The sequence below is a fragment of the Python bivittatus genome, unplaced genomic scaffold (assembly GCF_059951505.1).
Source record: "Python bivittatus isolate LINGU-HERP-01145 unplaced genomic scaffold, Pbiv_v1 ctg000580_np1212, whole genome shotgun sequence".
NCBI lineage: Eukaryota > Metazoa > Chordata > Lepidosauria > Squamata > Pythonidae > Python > Python bivittatus.
In genome coordinates, this window is record NW_028277087.1 from 15,483,528 (window position 1) to 15,504,096 (window position 20,569).

General features: G+C 40.8%; 1 protein-coding gene across 2 annotated transcripts; it reads right to left on the minus strand.

Annotated features, from left to right (window-relative positions):
* Positions 1-130: 130 nt before the first annotated feature.
* On the minus strand, positions 131-19,612 carry SAV1 (salvador family WW domain containing protein 1). 2 transcript variants are annotated; one of them, XM_088149652.1, is made up of 5 exons: positions 19,112-19,612; positions 13,112-13,555; positions 2,644-2,914; positions 775-918; positions 131-492 (listed from the first exon to the last, which is right to left on the minus strand). In XM_088149652.1, the coding sequence occupies exons 2-5, from the start codon at positions 13,548-13,550 to the stop codon at positions 291-293; spliced, it is 1,056 nt and encodes a 351-aa protein (XP_088005778.1). In that variant the 5' UTR covers positions 13,551-13,555; positions 19,112-19,612; the 3' UTR covers positions 131-290. The 2 variants fall into 2 exon arrangements, with proteins under 2 accessions (XP_088005778.1, XP_088005777.1); XM_088149651.1 differs by having other exon boundaries at positions 19,077-19,610.
* Between the last annotated feature and the right edge of the window lie 957 nt (positions 19,613-20,569).

Consider the following 20,569-nt stretch of genomic DNA (forward strand, 5'->3'; position numbering starts at 1 on the left):
TCAAAGTAGAACCATTTGCTAGAAAAACATGCCAGACACAATAATCATGAAATTGTTCCTGTCTTTTCCCTCAACAGTAGCTTTCAGAATAAGAAACTAACTTTTTAATAGAACAAACATTTTTGTATTCAAAAACCATGATACACAAAGAAGATAATTACAAAAGGTGCAAGATCTAGGGAGAAGCTGCCATTTTAACCAAAGCACTCATTCACGATTTTTTTAAGGAGAGCAAGAAGTCCCTTAGAGTTCTGACAACCTTCATCAAAGTCCACAGCAAAAAAAGAAGCTCAGAAATTTTTGCTGTGCTGCTGTGCATACCACTGCTGCCTTTGCTTGCGGCTCTCCAGTTCAGTGAGGAGGGCTTGGCGATATGCTTCATACAACTTCACAATCCGCTCCAGTTCCTTCATGAAAAGCAACTTCAGCATTCCCTGATATGTATCCAGGTCAGCCAACTGGAAGAGTTCCCATTTCAGTATGTGATCGTATCTATTAGAAGATACAAGAGCATATTAAGCAAACATGTAAAAGAAAAGCTAATTAATGTCACTGAACGTGTCAGAAACATTTTAATTTATTGCACTATGCTGAAATAACAAACTTACCCAATTAACACATTCTATTACAACAAAATTGATTCTGGGAGAAGAAATACTTTTGGTAACCCACACTTAGTATCTTTAAGATTCCAATTTAAACATAACACAATATTCTGAACCTATAACAGCTATTTATTATTAGGCATAGAAAAAAAGTTTTAGTAATACTCACTTCACAGGAGCCCTAGCATAGACTTGCAGCCAGTCTGGAATCTCTGCAGTGTGGTATGGATTGGCAGGTACAAGGATAGGCTGACTTCTGTCAGCTGGCTGTGGCTGATATGTCACAGGAGGCGGCTGGTCATACCGGGGAACGCTGCGAAGGGACACAACAAAAAACAGACAGCTAATATTTTGCAACAAGAACTAGCAACATATGTGACCAAGAAAGCATTAGGTTGAGCAAGATGTGGCTAGACAGATGTTCTTTGGCTTTTAAATTCTGCCTCAGACTCTGCCAAAGACCAGTCACAGATTTTCTGGCTTAGACAAGTGATTAGAGGCTGTGGAAAGTATTTTTTTAGTTTAAAAAAAAAAGTCTCTTTCAAATCAAGCTCAACTTCTGGTAACTCATTGAAATTCATATAGTTTGGGGCAACAATATGAAAGTGGTTTCCAGTGGTGCCTTCTCAATGGTTTTTTAGAGCATTCAGGTTTGGTGGTAAATTTCTCACTCAAGTACTAATCAGATCTGAATTTTCTTGGCTTCTGGGGGGGGATCAGCCTGTATTGGCTAAGTACTGCCATTAAGTTGTTATTTAAATTGACTGCTAATTTCTCTGAACTCATATTTATCCATCTATCTACATACAAATTATTCAAATGTATACTCCAATATTTCTGACCAAGAGGATTTAAAACAACTGATGAGGTTTGGCAAAACTTCCATAAGACGCACGAGTACATATGAAAAAAAGTTCTAGTACTAGTAATAATATTAATAATACTGATAACAATTTATTAAATATATGTGCAGCCCAACTCCCAGCAACTCTGTATAGCAATCATCAACAATTCCCCTTGTTAAAACTCCAGTTACCAATGACAATATCAAACTTAAAATGAGACACGAGTCTAGGGGTATTAATGTAATAGGAATCATTTTCCACAATAGGAACTGAACATTTTGACTTAAGTGTTCTGTTTTCTGTCTTTCTTAAAAACTTCATTTTGAGCCAACTGAAAGCTAATAAACATTGTGCCCCTCAGAAATTCCTGGAGACTTATACAATTTTCAGTGTGACTAGAATTCCCCAACTCAAGAAAGATGCTGAGCAAAAGTGGTGCTCTGGCCTCTGCAACAGAGACAATTTTTGAAGTCAATGCTAGACCTGGAGCCCTGAATCCATTTCAGTTCAAGTTTTCTAATTTAGGTTTGGCACATCACAATATTTCCATTTTAGTATTTTCTGTTTGTAAAGTGAGAGTATTGGTCTACTCATTCTCTCTGCCAGAGAAAATAAATATAAATATTTCTAAGTATATTCTCCAGAGTTTAATATCTGTGTAGAACTGAGGTAGAGGTAATTGTATGTAATGTAATTGTCAATTCCTCTACTACAAGAGAGTTGGGAGGGAATGATAATAGATACCTCTTATTAATCAAGTGTTGGCTATTTGCTATCCAGCAGTTGATTAAAAAGTTTGAAAATTTTTCATTTTTTGTGTGAAGGTTTAAGCTTCAATTGTTTCCAAAATGCTAGAAAACAGCCTATCCTGCATGTGAAATAGCAGTTTTATATTCAAAATGGGATATTTCATGAAGCTTTATGCTAAGCGGGAATGTTTTGCACATACTCATAGTTGATCATCTTTATTTTATTTATCGTATTTATATAGCCACCCATCTCACATAAAGTGACTCTTTAATAACCTTTGTCAACAAACATGCAAAAATCAGAGTTGCTGATATTATTCTTACAGTCTTTATAAGTTAAAAATAAGTGAAAATACATACATACAATAAAGAAATTGATTAGCTTACAGCACAATTATCTCTATCTATTCAAATGTTCTATAGCGAAGACCACAAGCATGTTACCTGGGAGCACAAGGATGTTTATACTGTGCTCTTTTATTGATGTGGTCAACATAATACACTCCAAATTCAGCTGATTCAACACGTTCCCATCCAGGAGGGAGCCCTTCTCGCTCAAGTGGATGGCTCCAATGTGTTGTGTTAGTGTTGTGGTCTATGTAGTATTTTCTTCCTCTAAGAGTCCAGTCTACTGACCACCCAGGAGGGAGAGGTAAATCTTCTGAACTGTGGTTTGTTAAATTTCCTAGTGACGTTGCAGCAACTCTTCCAATGCCTGAAAAACCAAGCCAAACAGGATATCATTAAAGCAAATAGCATTTAACAGTGTAATTTCTTTCCTCAGAAAAGCAGTAGAAGATTGTGATCTTTGTATCCAGATTTACAGTTTCCTCACATGAATGTTCTTGTCCGGAAAGAGCATCTATGACTCATGCTCTTTTTCTTTTAGAAATTCACATGTACTCACCAATAAACTGTGAAATTCTTTTGTAATAGGCTCCAAAGTAAATTTTACTTTGAGTCGGTTCAACTTCTGGTGTCTTTATTGACAGATGAATGCAATTTTCTTAGTAACAGTACATTCATGATTTGCCACTGCCTTCTTTCAGGATGTTTTTGACTTCCTAGTCTAGCCTAAACACCAGGTATTCCCTGGTAGTTTCACATCCAAGTACTAACAGGCCCAATTCTGTGTACAGTAGTTTCCAAGCCCAGTGTAAGCCAGGTGCTGACCATATGGCCAATCAATTGTGGATCAAAGTTTACTTTAGTACAAGCTTGCTCTTAGAAGAAAAGCTGTAACACCCTCCTTCACTCATGAGAAGACTCAATAACATAGAGGTCAATGTGAAGGCAATGACCTGGCCAAAAATATACAATCTTCTAAACTAGATAAATGAGCAGCTACAAAGCACTATTCAAATTTTCCAGTTCAAATGTTTTCCATTAAAGAAAACAAAAAGAAATAGATACTTGGGTCACATGTCATATAGAACTGATTGGAAACAAAAGGGTTTTTATTGTGGAATTAGTTTCTCAAGATGTCAAAAATCTTGGAATCAAAGTTTTCCAAGAAATTGATAGATTAATGAAGGTTGAGCTTCCTTTGGTTCTAGGCATGAAGCCTCAGAGAAGATATTTCCAAGGAACATACAAAGCTTTCTTAGTCTATGTCAGCATTGGCTTAACTAAACTTCTTGTTATTTAGTACATTCTGCTCCAAACAGCATCACTTTTCTAAGTTAACAGGCAAAGGAGGTTCTTAGTTCTCATCTACTATCTCATCACTTTGAACCTGGGATTGTGTTCATCACTCTCATGTGGGAAAGGATGAAGGTACTGTATAATGGGAATCAAAGAAAATGCTACCTGCAGAAATGATGTTTTGCACCATTGCTCTATACAAGAGGACTGGCTGGCTCAGGTTTTCCATAGGAAAAGATTGATGGTTGAAAGAGACTGTCACTGTAGAGCAGGTCAAATTACTACTCTTGTCCAGTGATAAGTCAGGACTTGTCAGTCCCTTTAAGTAGACCAGACCAGGAAATCAATTCTGCAAGAAGTCTAAAACTAGCCTGGCTATAATAATAGAATCTTGAAAGTCTGATTGTGCTTTACCTCCTCCCCCTTCTTATATTCCCATGAATCAGGGAGGCATCTGCCTGAGTCACTTCTGAATATTATCCCAGGACTTAAAAAATGTTTCAGCCCCTTTTGCCTAGGTATTTTTTTTGGGGGGGGGGCATATTTCTGTCAAATTCATTTTCCTTACTCTACAGGAATTTATCAAGCCACAAAGACCACAGGACCCCTTGTTAGTTTCTCCCTAAGTATTTGATTTTAATGAGAATTTGGCTTATTTTAAATGCTGGCAGAAATGAAGAGACCCTCTCGGTTTCTTTGGCCAATTTGGAAGGAAAAGAGAAGACAGCCAACTCTTCGATCAAAGCCTATCACTGGTTAAATGTTTTCTTGGGGAAACTAAACAAAAAAAAATCAAAATTTCTGGAGACCATTTCACATGCTTTAAAATCTTTACTTACCTAGGCCATTAATACAATACAGTCATCATAAAAGGACAGCACAACCATGTTGCAGATATTGCATGACACCACTGAGTAGAGTGGCTAAAAAGTATAATACTATGATTATATGAATTACTGCTTCCAGGAAACAGTTATCAACTCATTTGCACCCAACAGAATTGCTCAGTAATACTGCAATTCTATGTCACTCCACCATGAAGCACTACTCATCATTGAACTAACCTAAACACACACTGCTTGATGTAAATGCTTTTTGGGATGTGTGGTAGTAGTGGTCCATTAATTAGCTTAGTATGATTTTCTAGCTTTTTTCAAAGTAATGGTGGTTGTATGCACACGTTCCTCTCTTTCCTGGTAGACAGGCTGTGAGAGAAGAGCCTGGAGACAGAAGCATGAGCATCTGGTTTGATTTGACTTAGAACAACCTCACTCTCTTAAATGAGAAGTTTCCAAGGATGCTTCCAGACAAGACTTCTGGTATGCAAAAACTTCATTCAAAGAATGTTATGGGGGTGGGGGAATTGCATCATCTTCCAGTTGTAATCCATCCTGTTACGAGAACTTTCCTATTTTTCTCCAAATCTTTTCTCACCAGATAATATCTTTTTCAGGGAAAGAATCTATGAGATGCATTTTGACTGAAGTGTTAAAAGGCCATCCCTCTGAGGGAACTCTAAGAATAATTCATGCATAGAATCTACAGCTGTATGTTCTTGAGAGTATCAAAATGTCTCCTGATGCAAGGGAAGTTTCAAAATAAGGACTAGGATAATTGGGTAAAACTCCTCTCCACTAAAACCAGTCAGTAAGTGTGTGGTAATTAGTTTGAAAGCCCTCTTTCACAAAATGTGAAAAAGAGTTTAAGCTTACATACTCCGCATGGAATTATATTTTAGAATGTCTCAACCACAGGGTAAATGCCTGAGGATATCATGAAGTCTGCCATTCCTCCTCATTTCAATATTTCTACTCTGTCCTCTTATTTCTTTGGAATAGGCAACCCACATTTTTAGTTTCTGTCCACTCACATATTAACTGCTTCTCAACCGATGGTAAAAGAAACAATCTGCTTCCAAAGATGCAAGCTTTCCTTTTTTTTCCTCCAAAGTTTGAGACCAGAATTCAAAGTAATTTCCTGACATTTCACTTAAGCATCTTATTTATTTTCTCTTATTTCAATGAGCTGCCTTAAGAAAGAAACCAAGAGAAAGCTGAAGCACTAGCTGTGGCTTGGCCTTCCTTTCCTCTGTCATAATGTCACTGTCTTTAAACCTCAGAATTAAACAAAGGCAACCAGCCAGCCAGCAATTTTTGATTTCACTTCCATTGTCAGGCCAGTCAGGCCACCAAACCCCCGCAACAGAAACCCCAGTGGCACCAAACCTGCCCATGCTCTTTAAAATTTATATTCTGTGAATCAGCAGGGAAAGGAGATTATGGAAAGCCCAATGGAAAGAGAAGGACATAATTAGATTTCAAGACCTGACAATCTGAGTATGCTATATATACCAAGTATATTTTTCCAAACAAACCAAAATGCTATATTGGACTTGCTACAGAGGTCCTTTTTCTACAGCAGCAATAGGTATCCTGAAGTGGGTATTTCCCTCCCACTGTCAGCCTTTTGACATAGACCAGATCAGGAAACACATTCCACAGGAAGACCAGAACTATACTTTATTGAGATAGGCTATACAGGTAGTCCCCAGTTTAAGAACGAGTTCCATTCCCAAGGTCTGTCCTTAAGCTGAATTTGTATGTAAGCCAGAACAGTATTATTGTATAATACTGTATAAGTAGTATTGTGTAATTAACTTGAACCACTGTGTATATATTTAACTTGAATTTTGCTATAATAGGCTCTGTTCTTAACTATGGGTCAACCTTAAACTGGACATTCTGTAATAACAAAATCTTGCAAGTCTAATTGTGCTTCTTCTCCTCTCCCTCTTATATCCCAATGAGTCAGGGAAGAGGCATCCTGAGTCTTTTCTTACTACTATCTCACTTCCCACTCTATCCTCATTGTTTACATTCTGGTTTCTGAATATGTGTTTCAAGGCCATCTCCCTGGCTCTCTATGTGCACTTGCTCCAAAGGTAGGACTAGAAGAATTTCTGATGTTGCTTCCTGTGGAATGAGGTAACTAATTTCCCAGTTTTGAAATGATAACCCAGAGATCAAAGAAAACTTGAAAAAGATAGGAATAAGAGACACGTAAAATGAATTCTGTATACGTTTAGTGTCCTTGGATTGACACAATATAGAAATCTTGTAATTAGATCCCCTTCCCCGTAGACATTTCATCTTTTTTCCCCCTAATAATTCCTGTATGGACTAGATGCCCTGTCTCTGATGTAGAAAAAGAACCTTCACTGTAAGCCCAATGGCCTGTTTTCCTACAGTGAAGCCAGGACATTCTGAAATGGGACATATCAAACCCCTACTAAAACTAAGGACACGGGTTTCTTTTTGTGCTTGGTCTTGATTAGACTACATTACACCAGACACAAGGACTGTTTTGGATTTAGAGTCTACTCTAGTTCTTCAATCATAGTTGCTCCTAGTAGCTATATTAGCCACCAAGCCTCTGAGAACTAGGAATTGTCCAGACTAGCATTTGCCATGAAGTTGGCCACCTTGGTTAATTTGTTTGCCTGATCTCAACATCCTATGCTCTAGATGGTTGGGTTCCACTTGTCTGGCCTACAGAGAAAAAAAAAACTGTGGCAAAAGACTGAGGTAACCAGGAAAGCTCTTATGGCTAAAGTTGTGCTGTGCTGTGCACTGCAAATTCTCTATTTTCTTGGGGTTTGGATGTTTACTCACGATAGCTCCCGAAATCAGGGTTACCACAAAGAGATCCACTGAGGGATTTGAGCAGGTCTAGAACTGGATGAGGAAAAGAATACAGTTTAGGAGCAAGGAAGGAACACTTCTCATTACCAATGGGGCTTGCACTATGCTTCAGGGTCTTCTTGTTGAAAGGGAGGTGGTAGGGTTGCTAGAACACAGAGATGACCTCTGCTGCCAGAAGACCCATCAGAGGTCTGGGAGGGAGATGGGGTTCTGGATCTCCCAGGTCCAGGAATTTACAGACTTCCTGGGCAGTCATGGAAACCTACTTTTTAGAAAATCTGATAGACTCAAAGGCTGACTGCAGGTTCTCTTCCTCATCTAGAGACAGTTCCCCCTCTTCCTTATCTGACTGGATTTGAAGGGAGGTGTCACTATCATGTCTAAGTGGCTTGCTTCTTGCCTTCTACAACAGGAGTCAGGAGAGGATCTGAGGATGGGGGAATGCAGATGAGAATACTATACTCTTGCAAAGGATGGTGAGGGGATTTGGCAGCCATGGGGCTCATAGCTGGTGACTTGGGAACTGCAGCTTTGATTGAAGTGAGAGTATGCATAGTTGCCCAGTTGGAAAATGACCCTCTTGCTCACCCTGTGCTATTAGAAAAGTGCTCTGACGTGTTGCTCTCTGTGAGTTTGCGAGCCATGGGTTTTACTCAAGGAAAAATGAAAAAGAGAAAGAAAAGCAAAATAAAGTGAAGGAAAAAAAGATATATGGTTGATATGGTCCTAACCATAAGGATGGTTAGCAGAGTGCATATTCTCTGGAGCAAGGGAGGGCTAGAACTGGGAAAGGAGCCATCTCTTTCCATAGCTAGCGACATCAGGTTTCTGGATATATATACTTCAGAATGCCCTGGTTCTGTGGCAGGAAGATGAGATTATATTTAACACAAGGGAAAACTAGAAACAATTAATTTGCTTTGTTGATGCTCAGTAATTCTTCAAATAAAATAATCCTTTGCAAAACAGGGGAAGGAGGGGTTGACAAACAGCTTCATCCCTTTTCTCTCTTCAAACTGCTCACAACAAACAACTTGATTGCAATATCACAAGACATATGATAAATGCATAACATACCTACATATCCCTTTGTCTACAGTGTAATATAAATATTGTATTTTGAACTCTTTATGCTCTTCCCAGTACTACGATTCTACAGGTGATACTCAAATATTTACTGCATCCCATAAACTTCCCAGAACAAACACAAGAAAACCACATTAAAAAATCTGATCTGACATGCTCTTACACCAAAAAAATTCATATTTCTGAAACAAATATCTATTAACTTTCACTTCTATCAAGCTTTTCTTCAGATTCAAGGGTTGGTATTCCTTACTCTTCAGTACATTGAGGAAACTTTTTAATGACACCTACCACTTTAATAGCAGCTTCCTAAATCATTCAACTGGCAACTTGGACATTAAAAAAAAAAAAAGCTTTGTGCTTATTCACTGTATTATGAAAAAAGTTGACTTTTCTATATATAAACATAAAGGGATCTTGCTAGGCCAGGGTAGGCAACAAGTGCTTGCATGCAGTGTCCCAGCACCCCAAGATCATACTGCCAAAAAAGCATCTTGTTGTTTTGGCAACAAAATGACCCATTTGCAGCAACACATGTTTTAATTCTTTCTTTTCCAAAATTGAGATAAGAATGGAAGTGGGAGGGCTTTGAGAGGCAAAATGTTGAAATGTAGCCATTTTGGTGCAAAGAATAAATGGTATACCTTTAAGTGATGGTGGGTGTCGTTCCCCCCCCCCCCCCCGTTTTAGTATTTGGAGAGTTAGAGGTGAGAATGGAATTAACTTCCTTCCCAAAAGCCTTCATTCCCATCCTTAAAACCTCTCTAAAACATAAAAAGCACCAAAAATGTTCAATCCTATATTTTCCTGTGGTGGCACCATGGCCTCCTATAGCCTGTCCAGAAGCAGAATCTAACTTGTGGCCTCTCAAACACTGCCTGTCAAACCAGTTGGGTACCATCACTCAAGTATGCTTTTCATAACACATCTGTGGATGTGAATCATGCTCCAATCAAAAGAGATCTTCCCAAATTGCAGAAAATGGGTTGTCAATACCTGTGAGCCTGGAAAGGGCTATAAAACAATTTCCAAAGTCTTTGGCTTCCATCAATTCATGATCAAGCAGATACTATATAAATGGAGAAAATGTAACAACACTGTTACTCTTACCAGGTGTTGTCATTCAACAAAATCATTCCAAGATCAAAATATATAATACTCCAGGAGGTAACAAAGAACTCTAAGTCAACAGCAATGGACATGCAGGCCACTCTTGCATTATATGATGTCAGGGTTCATGTGTCTATAATAAAGAAAGCACTGAACAAGAGTGGCATTATGGGAAGAGAATACTAGTGCTCTCCAGAAAGCACATTGCCACCCATCTCAAGTTTGCAAAACACCACCTGAATGATCCAGCAGGCTACTGGAACAATGGACAGATGATGGAACAATTAATGAGAATTGTTATTGGTTGATGTAATTGCTACAAATGCAGGTGCCACCTGTTACTAAATCTAAACTTTCATGTACACTTTCCAAAAATGACAGTGAATACTTACAATAATTTGTATGCAACTTATATTTTAAAATGCCATATAGCAAAATATAAAATTAAAACATATTGGTTGCTTTCCACCAAATTAAAAATATTTCCCTCTAAGCACAGTACAGAAAATATTGGCTCAATAGTTTGGGAAGGGGGGCCCCAGTGACCCATCCGCAGGGCCACACAGAGGAGTTTTCCAGGCATCTGGAGGATAAAATTGCTTGGATCCAGTTCCAGCTGGATGCCAAGCATGAGGCATGGTCTGTAGAGATCCCCAGGGTATGGTCTTACCCTGTTATCTGGGAACGGTTTGATCCTGTTGAACCCAAGGAAGTGGACAGGGTCTTCCGGATGGTCAATGCCACCCCTTGTTAACTAGATTCATGTCCTTCCTGGCTGGTTAAGGCTACTCAGGAGGTGACATGTGGGTGGGTCCAGGAGATGGTGAATTCATCCTTGAAGGAGGGAGTGTTCCCAGCTGCCTTTAAAGAGGTGTTGGTGCATCCCCTCTTCAAGAAGCCATCACTGGATCCCATCATACAGGACAATTTTCATCCAGTCTCCCACCCACCCCTTTTTAGGGAAAGTGGTTGAGAAGGTGGTGGTGTTGCAGCTCCAGAGGATCCTGGAGGAAACAGATTATCTGAACCCTTTTTAGTCAGGTTTCAGGCCCGGATACAGGATGGAAATGGCATTGGTCGCACTCATGGAAGATCTCTGGCAGGAATGGGATGGGGGTATTGCATCCATCATTGCTCTTCTTGACCTCTCAGTAGCTTTCAATACCATCAACCATGGTATCCTTTTGGGTCAACTTAGGGAGCTGGGAGTGGTCAGCAGAGTTTTGCACTGGTTCTCTTCCTTCCTCCAAGGTCAATCCCAGTCGGTGTTGATTGGGAATGAGAGGTCCAGCCCACGACCCCTCCATTGTGGGGTGCTACGGGGTTCAGTACTCTCTCTGCTCCTTTTTAACATCTACATGAAACCACTGGGTGAGATCATCCGCCACCAGGGGATGAGGTACCATCAATATGCAGGTGATATTCATTTATACATCTCCATCCCAAGCAATGTGACTGATGCCACGACCACCCTTTTGAGGTACCTGGAGGTGTGGGGGTCTGGATGGGGTGCAACAGGCTTCAGCTGAACCCTGGTAAGACTGAGTGGCTATGGATTGGAGGCCTCTCTGTAGCCAAGTATTTACCATCTTTGGTCTTGGACAGGGTTGCACTGCCTCAGATGGATCCCTTGCATAATCTGGGGGCCCTCCTGGACTCATGAGTCCTGCTTGAGGAGCACACAGCAGTTGTGGCCAGGAGGTCCTTTGCCCAACTTTGTATGGTGCGCCAGTTATGCCCTTTCCTGGATCAGGAGGCTCTCCGGTCAGTCACTCACCCCCAGTCATCTCTTGGTTAGACTATTGCAATGCGCTCTACATGGGGGTACCCTTGAAGTGTATCCAGAAGCTACAGCTGGTTCAAAATGTGGCCGCATGGACAATTTTGGGTGCCCCAAGAATGACACATATAACACCTTTACTGCAGGAGCTGCATTGGGTCCCAGTTTGCTTCTGGGTCCAATTCAAGGTGTTGGTTAGTACCTTTAAAGCCCTACATGGCATGGGTCCAGGTTACCTGAGGGATCATCTCACTCCCATCACATCAACCTGTCCCACCCTGTCAGGCAGAGAGGGCATGTTACAGACCCTGTCAGCGAGAGAATGTCGGTTACTGGGGCCCAGGAGGAGAGCCATCTGTGCTATTACCCCCTTCCTTTGGAATATTCTCCCCCCAGAGGTGCAGCAGGCCCCTACCTTCCTGGCTTTCCAGAAAGGATTAAAGACCTAGCTCTACCAGCTTTCATGGGGCAACAAGAATCTTACCCAATCCTGGGGGTGGCTGGTGCCTTGATAACGCTCCCCAAGCTATTTGCCAATTTAAAATCTATTCTTGGATTATATTTATTTTCTATTTATTCAGGACCATTTTATACTGTATTTTTAATTGATTTTAATTTCTTTGTAAACCAGCCAGAGTCATTTTTTAATGAGATGGGCAGTGATAAATTTGATAAATAAAAATAAATAACGAATAAAGACATGAAACAGTACACTGTTTGGGGTTTGTTTAACCAGAATACCATTAACCAGAATACCATCTAACCATTTATATGAGGCTCAGACCACACTGTAAGACACAGTATTGTAGATTTACAGATTGCTCCAAAGGGTTTACAAACTTTGTCACCGCTGTAGGAATCAGAGTAGAAGGTACTGCTAAGAATTATGAAGGATGGTCTTGGAGATAAATTAACTCCTCATTTTTGAGCTTTAAACATATAACATATTAAAAAGTTAAGAAATGTGCCATAGAGGCAGCAGGACAAAAGAATCACTAGCATGTCTAGTGGAATAAATCAAACTTTACATTAGTTCTTACCTTAATGAATTTAAATCAGGTTGATGAAGCCCATTTTATGGACAAGCAAACACCAACAAGCAAAACATAAAGGAACTTAAGAGAAAGAACCCTTCAGAGCTGGCTTCATTTTTTGCTGAGATTCTGTATGGGTCCTCTTAAAGGGTACTTCCATGGGCCAGCTCACTAAATGATGGTAATCACAGCAGCTCTGAGAACAACTCTGTTTAACCAAATTAGTGGAGGAAATGCATACGCCTCTTGCACACTCCTAGGACACTGTTCTTGCTCACAGCTGTCACCCAAGTTTTTTGCTGTGTTCCTAATAATTTGATTCTTGAGCCAGTGTGTCAAGGTAACATCAATAAAAATACAAGGTGTAATTACACATGGTCCCAGCTCTTCTGTAACTCAAAGCAAGGCAGCTTCAGATGGTAATATGTTCAGCCATCCTGAATTTTACTAGCAAAAGCATAAAAAATACTGTACAGATGCTGTTTTTTACATAGAGCAAAAAAGAGAATTATGCTATCGAATTGCAGATTTTGTATAAAAAGCCCAATGATACTTGCCTGAACTGTGTCTTCCCTGATTTTGTGACATCCTCTGGATGAGGTCAGTATTATGTTCATAGTATCTATATTCTTCCTGAACATGATCCCCCAGTTGATGTCGTCTTTGATCATTATAAAAGTGACCAAAATAGTAACGGGATCCAGCATCTCCATTTTCAGTAACCGAGTTGGCCTCTGTTAAAAAGGACTGTGAAGATAAGCCATATTCCCGAGGGACCTCAGCCAAACTCCTGGCAAGGTAGGAAGGGGCAGAGAGCCTGTTGCTTTCCCGCCGTACTATTTCATGAGGAGGCCTCTGCACTGGAGTCCTAAGGAAGCTCTGATTTCTGGAAAGGGCTCCATCCCCACTTGCTGAATAGGCAGAAGACACTGGATCTGGAAGGCAGATATCTGTTCGTCTTGGAATGGTTGGACCATGACGGATGAATGAAGGCATCAGATCTATAGCAGAATATTATAGTAACAATAAATACATACAACTTAGGATATTTAAAGATTTTTAACAAGGAAAGACTGGATACATTAAATTTTAAACATTGTAAAACAGAAACATAGCAGCCCTGAGGAGGACTGTTTTTTTTTTTACATGAACCCCGAACTGCACAATTCTAACAACATTCTAGGCAGCAACCTCAAGATATTTAAACTTTCCAGCATTATATTGTAAGCTTGAAAGAATTAAAGTTCTCAGCAAGATTTTAATGCCATTTTATTTAGAGTAAGATAATGCTATATATTCTTATACATCTGAAAATCTATTACACTTCTTCATGAATAAATACCATGGCCAGGGTCAAAACTGTTCCACTGCCACTTTATGGCTCTATCTTAAGCATAAACGCCAAAGATTATGTTCAGGAAGTTTGTGGGATGTTCTGAAATAGAACCTATACTTTTGATATATGTGGAATCATGGTCTAGTTAGACATGAGATAGCCACACTGTACAATCTTTCTGAAGTATGTACACTCACTGTTCAATATAACATGGTTGTAAACATTATCTGCTCATAGATTGCATCTATACTCAGCACTTTCTAAACATCTGACAGTGGTCTGCCTTGCACATCATCAATAAGTAATTATGGGTACATCCACAAAACAGGTTAAGGCAAACTCAAACAAATCAAATGATGGCTTAATGTGATATGCAGAACAAATAATAGTCATCCATGTCTATTTCTGAAATCAAGGAATTACAAGTTGTATGAAACATTGCTGAGATATTGGAACATCACGTTACTCAAGTTTCTACTAAATTTAGCTATATAATTATTTCATATTATTCCAGTATATCATAATAATACAGTGTGGGCTAGTGTATTTGGAAATACTGAGGTGGGGGGAGACAACAACCAACACAGACTATTTTGTGTTTGATATAAGTGTGTTACCATTGTCTTATGAATATTGCTAATATGGATTTCTATGCAATTCCATAAATCTTACTCTATAGGGTGAACTTGCTTGACATAGTGCCCTTATGTTGAGACTATAATTCCCAAAATCTCCAGTTATGACAGTTTGTTGTAGAAAATGGTATAATAACTTCTCAAGCCTCATCAGAAGTAAGGAATCTGCAGCCTTCTAGATACTGCATAACTGCAAGCTAAAACTACCAGAAGACGGAGTTTAGCAACATCTGAAATACATCAGATTCTCCACTCCTGTCAGTGATTCTCTCAGACTAGCACTCTCTAATTTTCCCTCCATCACATAAATAGATCTATCCAGTGTTAAGCTTGCTCAACTAATTTTATCTAGATTCTTCACGCTTTTGTAACCTTTAACAAACAGTGCAGAGAAGACGTTTTCCCACTTGTGAGCCCAAATTGAACTTGAATCTAATTTCCCTTGTTTTTTTTTAGTCTCAACTAAGCAAAACAGCAATAGAATAAACAGTTTAAAAAGAGAAGCTCAAGGGGCTATTTTGGAGAGTGGTAAGAAAACCTTTCTTTTTCCTTCTCTAAGGCAAAAATTAAGTCAAATCATTTTAACTTCTACTGATTAACTTCATCTAAAATAGGAGTGGATAACCTTTTTTAAAGCTGTGGGCCACACTTAATATTTGTGAGGGGCAACTGAAGGTTGTAAAACCAATGATGGTGGTGGGGGAGTTTTCTTTTTACCCATAATATGTCATTTTAATGCATATCCTACAAACTTCATCCATTTGTCCCCTCAAAATGGTAGGAAATTATGCTATCAGTTTCAGGCAATGACGGTCAGAGGAAAGTCTGAGAGTTGCAAAAAGGGGACCTTATAAATACAGTGTATTTGGAAAGTATTCAGACCCCCTTCACTTTTTTCAATTTTGTTATGTTGCAGCCTGATACTATAATCGTTCAAATTCATTTTTTTTCTCATTAATGTACACTCAATACCCCATAATGACAAAGTGAAAACAGAATTTTAGAAATGTTTGCAAATGTATGAAAAAGGAAAAACTGAAATATCACATTGGCATAAGTATTCAGACCCTTTGCAACAACACTTGAAATTTAGCTCAGGTGCCTCCCATTTCTCTTGATCGTTGCTGAGCTGTTCCTACACCTTGATTGGAGTCTACCTGTGGTAAATTAAATTGATTGGACATGATTTGGAAAAGTACACACCTCTCTATAGAAGGCCTCACAGCTGACAATGCATACTGTATCAGAGCAAAAGCCATGAGGTCAAAGGAACTGTCTGCAGAGCTCAGAGACAGGATTATTGCAAGGCACAGATCTGGGGAAGGCTACAAAAAAATTTCCCAAGAGCACAGTGGCCTCCATAATTCTCAAATGGAAGAAGTTTGGCACAACCAGGACTCTTCCAAGAGCTGGTTGCCCAGCCAAAGTGAGCAATCAGGGAGGAAGAGCCTCAGTAAGAGAGGTGACCAAGAACCCGATGGTCACTCTGACTGAGCTCCAGAGATCCTGTGTGGAGATGGGACAAAGTTCCAGAAGAACAACCATCACTGCAGCCCTCTACCGATCTGGGCTTTATGGCAGAGTGGCTAGACGGAAGCCTCTCCTCAGTGCAAAACACATGAAAGCCTGCTTGGAGTTTGCAAAAAAGCACCTGAAGGACTCTGACGGTGAGGAACAAGATTCTCTGGTCTGATGAAACCAAGATTGAACTGCTTGGCCTCAATTCTAAACGTTCTGTCTGGAGGAAACCAGCTCATCACCTGCCCAATACCATCCCAACAGTGAAGCATGGTGGTGGCAGCATCATGCTGTGGGGGTGTTTTGCAGCAGCAGGGACTGGGAGACTAGTCAGGGTTGAGGGAAAGCAAGCAAAGTACACAGATATCCTCAATGAAAACCTGTTCCACAGCGCTCAGGACCTCAGACTGGGCCGAAGGTTCACCTTCCAACATGACAACGATCCTAAGCACACAGCCAAGATAACACAGGAATGGCTTAGGGACAACTCTGCGAATGTCCTAGAGTGGCCCAGCCAGAGCCCTGACTTGAACCCTATTGAACATCTCTGGAGAGACCTGGAAATGGCTGTCCACCAACGGTCCCATTTGCAAAGAAGAATGGCAGAAAATCCCCCAATCCAGGTGTGCAAAGCTTGTCGCGTCATATCGAAAAAGACTCGAGGCTGTAATTGCTGCCAAAGCTGCGTCAACAAAGTACTGATTAAAGGGTCTGAATACTTATGCCAATGTGATATTTCAGTTTTTCCTTTTTCATACATCTGCCAACATTTCTAAAATTCTGTTTTCACTTGGTCATTATGGGGTACTGAGTGTAGATTAATGAGAAAAAAAATGAACTTGAACGATTATAGTATCAGGCTGCAACAAAACAAAATTGAAAAAAAGTGAAGGGGGTCTGAATACTTTCCAAATGCACTGTACATGCAGTCCTGCACTCACAAATTGCCTATACCTCATCTAAACCTATTTCTAGCTTTATTAATATTAAAAGTGTCTCATTTTGCCTCACTTTTTCACTTGTCAGCAAGAAAACAGCCCCATTCTAAGTTTGCATATCAAACACTGTTATTCCACCAGGCCTAAGGGAAGTCAATGATGGAACCAGAAATATTATAGCATTGGAGTAATTAATGTGAAATTCTGGTACTGTATCTCCTTTCCTACATGCTCTTTAAACTCTGACCAGACAGAGTTCATTATTTTTATATCAAATTCAACCTTTCCCACCTCCCCTACAAGTCTGAGTCAAGATACAACTTAGTTTTCTGAGATAAAAAACTGATCTAGGTAAGCTATTGGAGTAGCACTATTTATATGTTAAATTATCCCTGCAACAGCCTCTGTATAAGATGTTTGGCTAAGAGAATGACTGACCCAAGGTCAGCTAGCACAAATTGATTTGGTACTTGGTCTCCCTGGTTGAAGTCCAACATCTTAACCTTACGCTATGCAAACTTTTTGAAAGTTGTAATAACATTTTTCCAATGAACAGGATGTATTTTTCAAATAAAAAGGTTTGGCTTATTCAGACTATAACCTCAAACTACTTTTCAGGGCATTCAGGACTTCAAGAATCGAGGAAAATTACTGGTCCCCACCTGGATTCTTTTAATCAGTGAACCTCATTTCAATTAAAAAAACAATTATTTATTTAACAGTTTACCTTGTTAGATAAAACCAAAGTCTGACAGATTCCTTATTCTATTTCTATTTACTGCAAGGCAACTGAAAGTTTATGGAAAAGAGAGAAAAGCCATCCTTGTTTTGTGCTAGTATTAGAAGTTCTCAAGTACATCATCTCTGAGCAAGAAAATTTAATTCAAACATAATAGCTAACCTTTCCCCTCCCTGGTTTTAACTGAGTCTTTTAAATTTTTATCAATCCATGTAGGCTTCTGCAATTTAATTATGCATTGTAGAGAGAACTCATTTTCAATCTTTTCAAATTCCTGCTGCTTAGCTGCTAGGTGATAAAGATTATAAATATGAGAGCACCTGTCAGATTTAGATATGATAGAGAAGAAGATGGGAAGGATGAAGACCACCCATGATCATAACCAGCATCTTTCTTTCCTCCACCCAATTTATTCAAAAGAAAATTGCTCTCCCACTGCAGATGGAATGAGATCACAGCCACAGCTGTCTTCTCTCCAAACTAGAAAGCTTTAGGTTAACCATGCACAATCTTTTAAAGATTATAAGGTGATAAAGTTAAGGTCATATGGCCTACACTTGGCCTTTGAACAGTACAAGAGTGATTTAACTCCTTAAAGAAATGAGCACAAACAGCAACAACTACAGCTGATTTAAGTCCAATTTGTTTCCCATCTCTGCCTTTGAGGGCTCTGACAGGGGCGGACAGACTTTGCACTTGCCAGATATACTTTATTTCCCCCAGACCCTCAAAGCATATGAAACAGAGATGAAACACTGACTGTTTCAAGTAGACATATGCTGAGAATTAAGAAAAAGAGCGTCAGTGAGCATATCTCAGCCCTGGTATTTGCCAGCAACACCAGGACCAAGTTCACAAGACCTTTCACAAAATACCCTACTTTGGGTTCGTCCCTCCAAAGGGTACTGGGGGAAAAAAAAAAAGCTTAAACTAAGGAGGTCAAAAGGGGGTACTGTAGTTTGTATTTGTTGTTATAATTAGACAAGTGAGAACCAGCACCCCCTGCTGATCTTCTAACCTTATCTAGAGATCTTCCAAAAGATCTCAATCCTTTTGCTTTCATCTATTGGAGCGAAACCGCTTTTTGAAGCTGCTGCCCCTATCTAAAAAACGCTGAAGCTGAACTGGCTGAAGTAAAGCTTGCAACAAGATCTGAGATGTAAACCTAACGCTGGGTCTCTTCTCCCACCATTGTCTTAAAGTCAATCCTCCCTTTGGAAAAAGCATCCTCGCGATTTCGAGTTTCTCCGCCCTCGCCCCCGGCCATTCTTCCCTTCCGGAGAGGGAATGCTTTCTCTTCCCCCTCTTTTCCTTCCTCCCTCGCCGCTCCCCTTCCCCGACCAGGTCTCAACTCACTGCGGAGCAACGGGCTGGTCTCCTTGATCACGTACTTGCCCTGCACCTCGCCGGGTTTGGAGAGCTCGGCGCGCGTTTTCTTCCGGGACAGCATCCCCCTCCCTTACGCCGCCCCTTCACAGCCGCCGGAGGAGCCACCAACGCCGCCGTCCCCGGGCGACTCTTTCTCGGTCAGGACCCATCGCGGTCGCCGCCCTCCGCCTTCGCCTCCTTCCCTCAGACCGCCAAGCGCGCGCACCACGTCTCCTATCCCGCGCAGGGGGGGTGCGTTGGATGGGTGGGACAGCGTTCTAAGGAGGCGCGCGCGCACCCGGCCCGCGCCCCTTTTCCTCTTCAGTCGCAAGCTCCCGACTAAACTTTCCGTTCCCGCCCACAGCCTGATCTGAAGGAACAGCGGCTGCTCCGCGCAAGGAACAATGGGAAGCCAGCGCTGAGAGCGTTGAAGCTAACAAGGAGGAGGGGGAAGAGCAGCTGGAAGTTATGGAGGGCGTAACTCGCGGAGCCAGTTTGGTGTCGTGGTTCAGGCGCCGGGCTAGAAACCGGGAGAAACTGTGAGTTCTAGTCCCGCCTTAGGCACGAAGCCAGCTGGGTAACCTTGGGCCAGTCACTCTGTCTCAGCCCTAGAAGGAGGCAATGGCAAACCGCTTCCGAAAAAACCGGCAGGGACTTGTGAATCAACACCGACTCGAAAGCACCAAAACACAGCAAAACGAAAAAAAACGTCACGGTTGGGAGTGCGCCACCGCGTGGCCTGGAGGAAAAGGGCTTATTCCTCCTCGTGTTCGGAGTTCTTGGAGTTTGCTTGGAGTTCCCTGGCAGCTGGAAGCAGCCGCGCTCCAGTGTCTGAAGCGCACCTGTCCCAGGTGTGACGGTCTGTAACATCTGCGCAAACTTCGTAGTTTCAATCTCTGCCGTCGGGAGAACAACGCTGTAGCCGAGAAAACAGGACACGCTTAGCTCCTCCCTGCACAGACAATAGCTGGCCGACTTCTTTGGGAGACCAACAGGAAGACCCAAAGATTGGGAAGGTTTAGACTTTTTGAAATGAGATTTTAACACTGCTGGTGGGCAAAAAAATAAATAACAGCCGGAAAAAGCCTCCCGGAAAGCAGTGGGAGGTCACAACTGCATTGTTGCCAAGAAAATGATACAGATGTGTCCATGTAAATACCAGGCCTTGAGCTTGAGGGAGTCTTTAAAGTTCCTGCAAAAAGAAATGTAGCATCTTGAAGATCAGGCTTGCTCCTGCCCTGTGGTAGTTTTCAAATTGTAGAGAGATTGAGGGGGCATCCTGTGTTCTGTCAACCATTGTCTAGTGAGGAGGGACTAAGATTTGCTAGGTACCACTGTTGCTGGAGTAGTTTATTATCAAATTAAATGAAAACAGATTTAGAGAAGTGGTTAAACTGTTTCACAGGACCTGTTGCCTTGTACTCTGGCAGAAGTCTTAAAGGGCAAACTTCCTTCAGTTATCACAAGAGTGTGCCAGGGCT

What these genes read in the sequence shown, in the direction of transcription:
- SAV1 (XM_088149651.1), bottom strand. Translation starts at nt 19,170, where the DNA reads ATGCTGTCCCGGAAGAAAACGCGCGCCGAGCTCTCCAAACCCGGCGAG. An exon ending in GACCAGCCCGTTGCTCCGCA is followed by an intron (nt 13,556 to 19,076) that starts GTGAGTTGAGAC and finishes ATTCTGCTATAG; the next exon opens with ATCTGATGCCTTCATTCATC. An exon ending in AAACATCCTTGTGCTCCCAG is followed by an intron (nt 919 to 2,643) that starts GTAACATGCTTG and finishes GTCCCTTCGCAG; the next exon opens with CGTTCCCCGGTATGACCAGC.